The sequence below is a fragment of the Lycorma delicatula genome, chromosome 6, assembly GCF_047948215.1.
Source record: "Lycorma delicatula isolate Av1 chromosome 6, ASM4794821v1, whole genome shotgun sequence".
NCBI classification, from domain to species: Eukaryota; Metazoa; Arthropoda; class Insecta; order Hemiptera; family Fulgoridae; genus Lycorma; species Lycorma delicatula.
In genome coordinates, this window is record NC_134460.1 from 118,169,095 (window position 1) to 118,182,784 (window position 13,690).

At 31.4% G+C, this 13,690-nt stretch overlaps 2 protein-coding genes across 3 annotated transcripts in view; one reads left to right on the top strand and one right to left on the bottom strand.

Moving 5' to 3' along the window:
• LOC142326167 (tRNA (guanosine(18)-2'-O)-methyltransferase TARBP1) overlaps positions 1-11,826 on the bottom strand; it is a 60,325-nt gene extending 48,499 nt beyond the window's left edge. For both annotated transcript variants that reach the window (XM_075368418.1, XM_075368420.1), the window contains exons 1-3: positions 8,798-11,826; positions 7,836-7,999; positions 3,284-3,355 (exon numbers count right to left, since the gene is read on the bottom strand). In XM_075368418.1, the coding sequence (XP_075224533.1) occupies positions 3,284-3,355; positions 7,836-7,999; positions 8,798-11,641 (3,080 nt within the window). In that variant the 5' untranslated portion in view covers positions 11,642-11,826. The remainder of the gene's footprint in view (positions 1-3,283; positions 3,356-7,835; positions 8,000-8,797) is intronic.
• A 221-nt stretch (positions 11,827-12,047) lies between these two features.
• The window catches only part of LOC142326168 (mitochondrial import receptor subunit TOM40 homolog 1-like), a 29,985-nt gene continuing 28,342 nt past the window's right edge, over positions 12,048-13,690 (top strand). The window contains exon 1 of the mRNA XM_075368421.1: positions 12,048-12,361. Coding sequence (XP_075224536.1) covers positions 12,196-12,361 — 166 coding nt within the window. The 5' untranslated portion in view covers positions 12,048-12,195. The remainder of the gene's footprint in view (positions 12,362-13,690) is intronic.

Sequence of the window (13,690 nt, forward strand, 5' to 3'; positions counted from 1 at the left end):
TGAAACAAATTATTGTTAATTAGAAGTGGAACTACCATTGCAAACATGAGGAAGCTGCTTGTGAAGGAGTAAAGTTGACTGTCAATTTGAACGAGAAGCTCCGATTGACAGTAAAGACAGACTTACATAAATAAAAAAGAAGTCATGATGAAATATAAATGTTCACTGATTACCTGGCTACCATGAACACAAAGAGAAAGCCATTAATGAGATAGGAATCCCAGACCACCACTTAAAGGAATAACAATGAATTCTTCTGAATCCAAAATTTTTTTCAAAGTCATTGTCCTCATTTATCTTTATAACCATTCATTCACAAAATTGATGATGCATTATGTGACTTTGATTCAGTTCTAAAATGATCTATAACTTATATAGGTGGTAAAGTAGGTCCTGTAACAATATTTTTTTAACATTTGAACTATGCAACTGTAGATATTGTATAACAATGAATTGAATAGTGTGAAATTCTTATGACAACAGTCTTGATTGTCTGGTGTACAATGAACAGTCACCTCCAGGAGTGTGTAACGTTTTCATTGTTAAACCCGTTTCCTCAAAATTATTTCTCTTAATTGCATGTGCTGATGGTTCACAATTGTGGCAACCTAAATTAAACTTGTGGCAAAGTTTTCTACAAGCAGCCTCCACACTATCATTATTTTACAAAATGCTTGGTTGACAAAACCATGTTGTGCACCACTGCGAGTATCCATCTTAAATAAAAGGCAAGATGGTGTGATCCAACTTCTATAGGTTATTCAGTGTTGACACTCACCCAGGACTACCAACACAAATTTTGAAATCTCTAGTTTCCCTGAATCACAATACTATAGTGCTTTTTCATCTAAACATTTAATTTAAAAATCTTTAATTTGGGATGAATAAAAACAAGAGTAATATATATAATTACATGATCATACATATAAAAAAATAAAAATATTACACCTTACAAAATCTGATTTTTTGAATTATTATAAATAAAATATAATCATAAAACATTTTGAAATTTGTAAATCACAATATTTGTCCTGAACACAACAAATATTTGAACAGATTTCATTTTTCTAGGGTTGAAATTTTGAAATTACTATCAGCCAGACTAAATTCAACAAATGTGAATTTTACTATAGAATTTAAAAAAAAAATTAAAAAAAAAGACAAGAATAAGTATTATGGCAGCAGATACATAAATAAACAATTTTTTATTCATATTATACATTAGGCAGATCACACTGATGAGTACATGCTGAACCACAGATAACAAAATAAATTAAGTTGTCATTTTCTCAAAAAGGTAAATGAAATTCCCATGGAAAAATTCAAAAAGAGCAGACCACAAAATGTAAAACTACAAGTAAAAAATAGACTTGCATAATTATTATTCATGAAAATAATGGTGTAAATGATTGAAGGTAAAAAAATAAAATCAGTATAAAATATGATAATAATTTTAAATGGAATAAGTGAAAAATATCGGAGTTAATTTGTCTATTATTTAAGTATAAAATGCGAAAAAGTCGGGTGGTTTATTTAATTATTATTATAATATAATTTGTAATCAACAGAGTAATAATGGTTTTTTTAAAAGCAAACCCTTTAAATCTGAAAAAATGTTTAGATCTTTTAATGGATAGATAATTTATTAAAATCAGTAAAGGAAGTATAATAAGGCTCATTCTTATATGCTTAAGCATTATGCTGTGTAATATTCTGTTGTTTGGTTTGACAGACAACGAAACTGTTATAAAGGAATAATTGACCACTTTTATTAATGAAAATAAATGTTTGTGTACAAAATCACAAAATGTTTCATGCAACGTTTGAAATATTAATTATTAAATATCCGTCAAATAATAGTCAATGAAATGGAAGTTGGCAGTAATATTAGTAGAACTATTTTTATATAAATCATCAAAATACTTCAGCTTACAAGAAACGGCCTTATTATGCTGGCATTGCCGCCATTTTTAATAAATTGCTGAACGATTTGAAAAATCTTTCCACCAATGTGATTAAAATACAATTAAAAGTTTTTTTTTTACAGAAATAATATTACTCTGTTACGAATTTTAAAATAATACTAATTAAAAAAAAAAAACAAGGTTTATCTGCGTCCTGATCAATGTGTGTATATATACAAGCATGTGCTCAAAATAATTTTCAAATGCAGTTTCTAAATTGTGAAATTATTTTGTACTAATTTTTTATATTTAACGTACTTATCCCTTAACATTAATAAGTGTTTACATTACATTAAAATAACTAATACAGACTTTAAAGAAATCTATTTTTCATCTTATAATTTGTTTTTAAATTTATAATTAATATTATATTGATTTAATCTATATGATGTATTATAATGTTCCGATCAGAATAAAGGTCTATTTAAGGTCATTATCATACAGGTACCATTCAGCTCTACAAGTTATGACTGTAGAAATAATTTTACAGGAAATGAATATATGATGAATACCATTTTTATCAAAGAAAGCTGCTCTGACTAGTATCGTCTATACCTCAGATGTTTTATATGTATTACAGCTATAGTAAAGAGAGGGACAGATGGTATACATCAACAAATTAATGTACCCCTTTCATCAAGAAATAATGCAGTACATATAATATCTCAATTTATTGAATTAAATAGATGGTATTTATTGTAATAGTAGTATTTATTATAAAAATATAAATGTTACAAATTATTATACAATAAATAACAGTTATATATAACTGAAACAATAACAGTTTTGGCAAAACTTTAAGCATTTATTTACCTCCTGGTGATTAACCATCATCATTGTTATCAACCAACAATGAGCTGACTGATAAAAAAAACTGTAAAAATAATAAACGTGAACCACATTGCAGTAATAACACATGTGATTTACATAAAATTAAAACAGTCAAATAGCTGTTTCCAAATGATAAGGAAGAGCCGTTATTTAAAAGCATTCATTACTCTGTTATTCCAAACATTTAAAATGACTGGGCATCTGTGAGATGATCTTTGAAACATGGGCAATGACTGCTGGTCGAATGGGAAAATTTACACAATTTTTATAAGAAACCAAAATCCATCCTACAAAATGCAAGTCATTAATGAAACAACACAGCTTATCAAATTAATTTAAGAATTTCACAATGCATTGAAGTATTAAGTTATTTATTGTGCTATGTTAATGAAAAATAATTTTTATGTCATAAATTTAAATGACATTGCTAAATTATTTTAATATAAAAAATAAAGTAAAAGAATCTTGAAAAACTTATTTTGACTTACATTGGTTTCAGTGTGTTAACAGAATATTTACACCCATGAGATTTTATATACATACATGTTTCATTCTCTTTTCTGCAACAAATATAAAAAAATAAATTTTTAAGCATATTTTTTAGTTAAGCTGGTAGAATTGTACTTTAAAAACTCTAAGATTTTTTTATAGGTTTATGTAGATTTTTCACAAGAGAAAATTTTTTTCAAGTTGTTTACTGAAGTTGAAAGTTGTAACAAATTAGAAATCCTAAAAAATCATATAAAATAACTGAATTAGTACTGTATACCATGCTCTACCAACATTGCCATGTTAAAATTAAGAAAAGAAATATATTACTACACCTGAGTTGCAAATTTGGGTTTCTTTTCTCCTAATAAGAAATATATTTAAAAGCTGATAAAAAATAATTTTTTAAAAGCAGAATATATTGATTTCCCTCAAGCTATCGGCTCAAAAATATCCCCTTTTGAAATAGCTAAAAAATATTTCTTTTCAATTCTATTAATTATTTATTTATTAAATTATCATTCTTTACAATTATAATGTAGTTTAATGGGTACTTTCATAATTAAAATATTTTAAAACCATAAGTAATTTAAATAATAAAAATTCACTTATTAGAATATGTGATGTAAAGATATATAAAAAAAATGAGAAAAAGTAAAATATTATCTACACTATTTGTTCTACAATTTATTTACACAAAGGTAGCGGTTAAACATGTACATTATTTTTCTACACAGTCACTTCCCCTTCAATGCACTTGGTCCAGCATCCAAAAGCATGTATATTCCTTCCAAGAAGAAAGTTTTCGGTTGGTTGCAATGCAAAGCTAATTTTGCACTGCTTCCCGCACTTCTAAGTTTGTGAAAAATTGGTGAACTTGCAAAGCATCTTTGAGCAACTCAAACAGATGTAAAGTCGGAGGGAGCAACATCTGGGTTGTAGGGATAGTGTTCCAGTATCTCAAAATTCAAGTTGTTGATGGTTTGAACGATGTGGCAAGCTGTGTGCAGGTGTAGTCATGCAACAACAACACTTTCTTTGACAAAAGACTTTTTATAAGCCAAGCTTGTCATGAATGATTTGATGTTATATGATTTGATCCTCTGCTGGCGTATCCTTTTGAGGACCTTTGCCAGTGTATCTATTAACACCAGTGGCCGGTAGGAGGAAGGGAGATAAGGTTCTCCCTTAGGACTCCCAAACCAATTACTTAGGGACCAAAACCAATTACTGTTTTTCTACCTGAGGACTCCCTTTGCTAAACAAGTGTTATAGACATTCAAAAAGGCATTCAGCTCACCACCTTTACTACCAGGTTCGGTAACAGGTCCAGGCCAGGCACCTTACCCGGCAGTATTCATGATACTGCCTCCGCTAGCTCCTCCTTTGTAATGGAGGGTGAAGGTTCCTCATTACCTCCACCATCAGCCTTTAATTCCTCCCTGTGGAGGAAGAGCCCCTCTATGAAGTGCTGTAGTTCCTGTGTGTCTCTTGTAACAGGGGCTACAGGTGTTAGCACCCTTTTAATCAAAAGCCTGTAGGGCCTCCCTCACGAGTCAGCATCCACTTCTGAAATTAACTTTCTCCAGGCTCTCCTTTGACTCTCATATACATCATGCAAGATCTTTCCTGCACTCCCTGTATTGCACAGTGTATATATTGCTCTCAGGGAGTGCAGGTACTCCCTCGTCATCCGACTTCATGCTTTATGACACTCCTCCCTCTTTATAGCTATTTCAGGGGTCCATTAGTAAGTGGGTGGTCGTATCGCTGTGGGAGTCCAGAACAACCATCCTTGAGGCTGCTGCCATGTCCTCCGCTGTAGTAGTAGATTCCTTGAGACTACTACCTTGTATATTCCGAACTTGAGAGACTCGGCCAGGGTCTGCAGGTCAAGGTTCCTAGTACTCCACTTGCAAAACATAGGTGGTCCGCCACGAACAACACCAATATCAGAAATTATCATTGTGATCCTCTGGTGGTCACTATCTGTGAACTCCTCGGAGACCTGCCAGTCCAGGATCTGCACAGCTAATTCCAGCAAAGAAAATATCAGGTCCCTCCTGAACGTGTAAGCTCCTCCTCTGTTGAGGCACACCATGCCTAGCCCTGCAGCAGTGTCCATGACCAACCTGCCGTACATGTCCATCCTCACAGATCCCCACATCACTGACCGGGCATTACAATTGCCACCCGGTGTGTATGGAGATCCCTCGAAAATTTGGCCAGGATTTCCTTGTAACATTCTATGTGAATGTTGGGCGAGATGTAGCATGAATAGTGATACACTCTGCCAACTCTTGCCCTCACACATCTGAACCCTGATGGATATCCTGCATTGGTAGGGACACGAACAACCAAATTGCGGCAGTACCATCCTAGGACATTATCCAATCTGCACCAAGACGGGGCACATATGGCTTGGAGACAAGCACAATATCTGCGCCTGCCTCCGAGGCACGCTGCGCCAGCATATTGTGTGCCAATGACAAGCGATTCATATTAAGTTTGACCACCTTCATCAACATGTCGAGGATTGACTAGTCTCCTTCCTGGTCTCCTTGTTGCCTCCCTTGGGGCATGTGGTGCTGTCAGTGCAGTACCCTTCTACATTACAAGATAGACATTTTACTGGTCTTTTGCAATCAACCGCCCACTGGCTTGCTCCGCCACAATTGAAGCAGGCCTCCGCCCTATCCTAAACTCTACAATTCTTTGCTGCATATACAGCCTCCAAACATCGGTAGCATCACTGATAGAGGTCAATGACGTCCACCCTGCTGGAGACCAATCCTATGCAGATTCTACCCTTCTGTGGTAGTGAGGGTACAAGTGATGCCGGGAATCAGCAGGATGCCACAACAGTCCCTCCAAAACCTGGTCTTATGTTCACCTTCAGGTTGCCCCACATTTCTTGCCTGGCCGCCACCGCTAGTCCTTGTACAATCTCCGATGCTTGAATGTCGCTCTCCAAATCCTTTATTCTGAGAATGACTGATCTGGTCTTCGTGTAGACGCTTCCTTCATTAATCATTGATGATATGGCTTTTCTGAATGTACCAGTAGCGTTTTTGACTTCCCTCACCTTAACTTCCATGCTGTCCCTAGCCTTCCTGATAGAAATAATTTGTGTGGCCGCTGGGACCACCACCTCTGACCTGGCTGTTTTAAGTAATTACGCGTATGATGTATTCATTTTTACCACAAGTGTCTCTGTTTTTTTTTCTGTGTTGTCTCAATGCTGCTCCATGCAGCAGGCAGCCTACCCATTGGAACAATGACATGAAACTGGCGTCCAGTCCTCCTGCCCTTGTATGCTAACATTTTTCAGGTGAATGCCGCTGTATCTTGTCCATATAGTTCAGTCTGCAGCTATCCAAAACAGCTGCTATTGTTCCTAACCTTCTGAAAAATATCAATAAGAGACTGAGCTAAGTTGGTTCAAACATCAGAACTACATATGTGACATGAAACTTGTTGGCATCATCAGAACTATATATGTGAAATGGAACTTGTTGGCGATTGGGGTCCACACCCTCTGCATCACCAATCCATCTGGCTTCTACTGCAGCTGACACTACAGTCCCAGCTTTAATGCTAGGCTTATTCAGAAGCCACCAGGGTTTGGAGCGCCTTGCCCTCCTTCATTGCGTGCATGTCTACTACAGCCAGTGAATTAATTGCCCCCTCGTTTCTATCAGATATTCCAACGAACATTGTTTCTGAAAACCTTTTTCGGCCAATCCTTCTTCATCAGCTCGATTAACTAAGGTGTGGTCATGCCATTGTCTAGTGCATCTGAGATGGGGCAACCAGTTGCGACCTGCATCTGTGTGGCCATGTCTGTTGTTTGACGCTTCATGAAGCTTAAAGGAGTACAACTGACCAGCCTCCTGAGGTCCTTGACTGCGGTACTAATATTTATTTGTCTTGAGTTCCTTAAAACTGTGCTTCACATTCTTGTCAATTTTTTTCGTAACTCCTTAGCCAGTTGTCCTTAACCGTCTGACTAGTTCTTCTACCTGAAGAGGTACTTCCTCTTCGTCAGAGGAGTCTGTGAGAACTGAAAGGATAAAATTTGGAAGAATATAGGAGATTCAAGTGAAACTGCAAATCTATAACAAAAATTAAGTATCTTGTAATGGATTTTGCAATAATAATCATCAGATATCTTCAGAATTATAACTCTAAAAGCAAGCTTTTTTTTTAAGAATTTGTCAAAAAACACTCAAATCTAAAAAATTTGTGAAGGCAATCAAAAAATTAAAAAACTGAACTGGTTTAATTTTATATGCATACATAAAATATATTAATCTATTTATAAGATAATTATTCTTAAATTAGAACACGTATTTAATTTGATAGTAGAGAGATGCCGAAAACTTCAATCAAGAATAATCCTGAATCAATCAAAGCTGATTTTTAAAATAAAGAGAAAATGATGTATGAATATTATTACATTGGAAATCTTCTAAATGAAAAAATTTGTTTATATCGTAGTTTTTATTCTTATCAGTTTAATTTTAACATAACAAATTTGCAATAGCCTACCTGAGATCCTTTCTATGTACTGGTCCAAATATTATTGACTGAATTAAAACATCATGTAAGCGAATCAGCACAGCATGTTCTATTATTTCTTTATGTAAATGTGACACTAACACATTACATAGCCCAGAAACATACTCACTCCTATCAAATATTTCATTTATATACTGAAAAAAAAAAAATAAAAACACAATTTAATAATCAGATTTAAATATTTATCATAAGTTTTCCTGAGTAATATATACATGTCCTGAAGAGCTTTAACATATAAAATATTAATCTGTTTAATATCAACAAAACAACAAAAGGAAAAATGTTGAGAAGCTACCAATTTTTATCACTGATGTTACTGATGGTATTGGTATGTTATTCATCAAAAATTATTTATTTTATCAAAATTGAACCAGAATTAACTGAAAAATTTTACATTTTGTTTGGATGTTTTACATTACTTAGTGCAAGTAAAACCTTAGTGTTAAAAAATTATATACCAGGAAGTTAGGAAATGGTAAACATAAACAGCAAATTTTGCTAAAAAAAAAGAAAGTCACTCATTATTAAAAAAATAACAATATCCAGCTTTAGTAAGACAATAGAACTGTTTTTGTATAACTCGACACTTTGGCTTATGAGTAAGGGTCTTATTATGGCTTCCATTGCCATTTTGAATAAATTATCAAACCATTTAAAAAAGTCTTTCAAATTTATTTAAAATACAATTAAAAGATAACTATGAGCAAGTACTTTACCAACTTCTTTTATACTTTAATATACTACAGTAGGTATGCTTAGGATCCGGAACACACAAGATCTAAATGTGTCAAACAGAGACTGACCAGTGCATGATCAAAGTCTGCACTGCATCATCAATACTTTAGTTAATTACAAATCAAATTAAGTTAAGGTTTTGTGGAGGATAATTAATACAAACAAAGAGATATAAATACAAGCACAGAAAATCTTACCTTAATTAAATATGGGCAATAAAAGTCATCTTTTAAGATAACCTGCTGATAAACCATTTCAAGCCATGACAAAAATACCTTCCAAAATATTTCTAATTTACGAAGTTCAAAACATGATTCCCATGAAACTGATATAAATCTAATAACATGATCTGGATTTACATCACTCGCTTTTATAACCAATGGTAAAATAATTTTAAACACTTTATTCACATTTAATACAATTTCTCTTCCACCAATCTGAACTGCTTCAAGACCAAAATTTAAAAACATGTCCATACTAATATCATTTTTAATATTATACAAAGACGTATCTCTTGATAATTTTAAATAAATATAAGAAAGATTCCAGCATCCTTTAATATAATCACAAATCAGTTTCTTCCAAATATTTTCTGAATTTATAATAATTTCTTTAACATCTGAATGAGTTTTTGGCAATATTTCATTTATTCTATTATTCTGCAATAATGAGAGTACAAATGTTTTGAGTCTGTTACTCATCATGTTCTTTGTTGTAGAAGTATTATGAAAATTTGTATGGGCATCAATGAACTCATAATACCAAGAAACAATTTTTATAGAATAAAACTTCTTTACAGGTGATTCATTTTCATCATTTAGAATGATATACGCATCTGAAATAATGTCTATGATAACACCACTATCTTCTAACAAAGTAACTAAATGTGGACTGGTTGTAAAAGTAACAATTGCATCAAAATAAACTTTAAATGAATCTATTTCACTTATACTGGATAATGTATTTAACTTATGCTTAATAAATAACATTATATGATTCACATGTGTAACAGAAACATGTAATGCAGGATTACTTGGAATCATACTTTCTACATCACAAGTGTTTTCTGAAATAGACTGTGATTCTTGGAAAATTTTCAAAATGTACAACAGACTATTATTAAATGCATTGATATTTACATAAGGTCGCATAAAACAATCTTTAAATACTTTTGAAAAATCATCAAATTTATTAAAATTCAATTCATCAATTTGCATAATTTTGGTATCATATATCATTACAGTCATCCTTGCCAAACCCCTGATACTGAAGTCTGTGTTGCCACTGACTAAACTATTAACTGCATTGTTTAAAAACATTTTGGCATTATCTTCATTAATAAACATTTTTAACCATTTTACTGTTTTACACCAAGAGCGTGTCCCTCTTTTTAAACACTCATCACTTTTAAATGTAACTAGTAAATCACAAACTAATTTTATATCTATTTCTTTTATGTCAGTCAGTCGTATTATACACCTAATTATGAGACACTGTATAGCTCCACGAATGTAAATGTTCTGAGTACGCAATGTTTCATTGACAAAATACTTTAATATTTTTAATGTTTTTCTATGAAAACATGGAGCTGGTGGTGTTCTGCAGAGTGATTCAACTATAAAAAATAATGGAATTGGACCCCAAGTTATTTCACTTAAAACTTCAATTATTTTATTAAAGAAATCTCTTCTATATGTATCATCGTAATGTGTCATCTTAACAAACCAATGATGTAATGATAGTCCTAATTCAGAATCTGCTACATTGCTATAACCAGCATTTGATTGACTTGAATACAATGATGAATTATTTAATGCTTTAATAATAATTGTAACATAATCAATAGTAATTTTAGGCCAATTAATATGATCAGATGGTAATACGTTAACTAAGCTCCACCTAATGATCAAATTGGAATCATGGCTGAATAAACGTTGGCAAATACAAGACACCCAGCAGTCACTTAAAAGTTTTTTCTCTATCCCATTTGATGACACTTTAAAACTAAATATTTTTAAAACTGTTGGAAGAACAGGCATCACTAAATGTAGTTGCTTCTCTTCTAGAACTTCAAGTACAATAAAAACATCTGCCCAAATATTTTTCAGTTCAAAAGAATAATTGACATCCCATACAAAATAATCTGTTTCAAAAGAAAAAGAATTTACATTTTCCAAATAATCAATGGCTCTTTTAGCTAAATACATAGCCTGTTTTCTTAACAAAAAGTTACAATTAATTATTCCACTATAAATAACACTCCAAAAATTTTTATCAGTAATTAAAAAAGAATTGGAAACTTTTTCATTGTGTATAAAATAATCTCCAAGAGAACATAACAAAGATAATTTTTTAGAAAGGCATGCATCAGAATGTACATGTTTCATAACATGTGCATCAGCAATATTACACTTGTCTACAACACATTGTTCTAAAATATATGACCAAAATTTTTTAAATACTGAATAATCATTAGTTAATTTACTTAATTTTGGAAAAACTGATACTAGTGTTAACATGTTATGAGATGTATTTATCACTGAAACGGCTGATGTTATTAGTACTTCATGAAATTTATCATCACAAAAAATATTTAAATCACATTTAATTCTTTCACTTAGTAAAACATTTATGATACTTGCAGAAATACAAAGAATATCACTATCAAGTTCTTTTTTAGTATGGTTCATTTTTGTTTCATGTAATGAAACATTACTGTTTATCAGTTGAATCAAATTACTTACTGTAGGACCAAACTCAGTTAAGGGCAAATTATTTAACAATAATTCAAATATTTCAATAAAGAGCCGCTTCTCTGAAACTTCAACGTTGAGAATAAAATCAGCGACTGCGAGTGTTGCACGTTTAATAACAGAATCTAGTTTATTAAAATTATCAGTAGGATTCACTAAATCATTTCGATTGAACTTAGTAGTTTTTAAAACGTTTTTCATGTTAATTAGGTCGCTATCAACTAATTTTCTGTCATGCTTTAAAAGCTCGATAAAATTTTCTAACCCATCAACAATTGTTAACGACATCCTACATTAAACGAGAAATGTAAAAGATTTTTATTAGTAATAACTTAAAAATTGCATAACCACAACAAAAATTCTTTTAGATATTTCATAAATATATTCAATAAAAAAATCGTATTACTCTTTACGAATACCGCACTTTTCAAAACATGATACTAACGTAATATTGATAACCTCACTTAACATGTGGTCCGGATTCGAACAGATGGTATGAATTGCACTCCTGAGTAGTGCCAACTTTAGAACCTGAAATTAAACCTAAAGTAAAAACAAATTCTTTTTTAAACAACTGATAATTTAGTATGCATTAAAAATAAAATTGTTTTAATTACCTTTCTCCTTTTTATTCACTTTTTTACAAATTAACTGATAAAGTACAATTTTCTTTTACATTAAGAGGTTAGGCCTCCCTGAACATTCAAACAATGGCTGCCTTTCGGAAACGCGTGTGAATGTATATTGTTTGGAACTTTTTTGTTATATGTGTTAATTTCTTATCCAGTTTGTTCGTTGGTCGCTAAATTTATAGAACTGTGCAAAATTATATATATATCAAAATGGGAAATGTACTTGCATCTAGTCAGAAGGATTGTGGATTTCCAACCTTACCACCACTGCCTCCTCCTGAACAGCCTCAGGCTGCTGCCTCGGGGACTGGCGGGCTTGCCCCAGATAAAGTAGAAAACCCTGGTACAATGGAAGATCTTCATAAAAGATGCAAAGGTATAGTGTAATATATATTTTAATAAATTCCTTGTTTTTTTAGTAGTCTGAATAGCCTACCACTACCACTATGTACATGGAATTAAGATTGGTGGTTGGTTCATTTTTTTACTTATTAATTGTTTCATTTTATGGTTAATAATTCACTTAAACTTTTCATTAATTTTAATTCGTATTTATTAAGAAATATGCCGGCAAAATAGCAAGAGCAAAATAACATGGTTCACCTCATGAAAACTTGTAATTTCAAAGTACTAGAGTTCTGGTGCATATAAATTATGAATTCAACCGTGTTGAAACAGTATTGCCTACATTATTCCATGAGGGATAATTAACATGTCATTACCGAATGTTGTTAAATTCCTTTGAATTTTCAGTTTCTACCATCTTTTCTCTTTGCAGCGCAAGTCCTACATCTTTTATTAAATGTTGTTTACCCGTGGAAGAGTATTGTTAGTTAAACTACAGGATTAGTTAATAAATCATTTTAAATATGTGATATTAATCAAATTGTGTGTGAAAATTTGTCTTGAATGATAATGTTTCTTCAACAATATCCTTGTTTCTATGCTGTCATCGTTCTTCCAATCATTCACAATTCAATCCTTCTTTCATTCTTATATCTAAATGACTGTATTTCACATTTTTTTCCTTTCAGTTATTACTTGTTTACGTGTTTTTTTGGTAATGTAGACTTAAGTTTTATTTTTATAGAAATATGTAATGTTATGAATGAGTCATTTTTAAAATTAAGTGGAAATTTTACTTCCTTGAATTTTCCTTTAGCCCTTGCTTTTAATTGTTCCAAAAACCAATCATATTTTACTTAGTTTACTAAACCTTTTATATTTCATTGCAGTGTTGAATTAATGTTATTCTACACTTTATGCTTCAAATATCAAATACGTATTTATTACGTGCTAAAAAAAAATTATAAAATATTCTTTTTTTCTGTTGAGTTAGTATTTAAAATAGAAAATAATAAAAACACTGAAACAGAATGTATTTTTATTTAATTAACCAGATATTAATGTGTTGGAGAATCATTAAAATTTTATAAAAATTATATTTTTTAAATTTTGTGTTATTTCACAATATGTAAAAAATAAAAACTGCTTAATAAATATTTAATTTTTTTATTCAACTATATAACAAAAATATTTTTGTAGAAATTTTGGTATATTAATTTTTTAATGTTTTTTTGAGTTAGTTTAAAATGAATAACATTTTAGAAGATATTTAGTATATAAGTGATTTATAATTTTTATTTGAACAACTTCAAAGATTTTGATAGCTTCGTTTAGATCATCAACATCTTTGGAAAAGGGT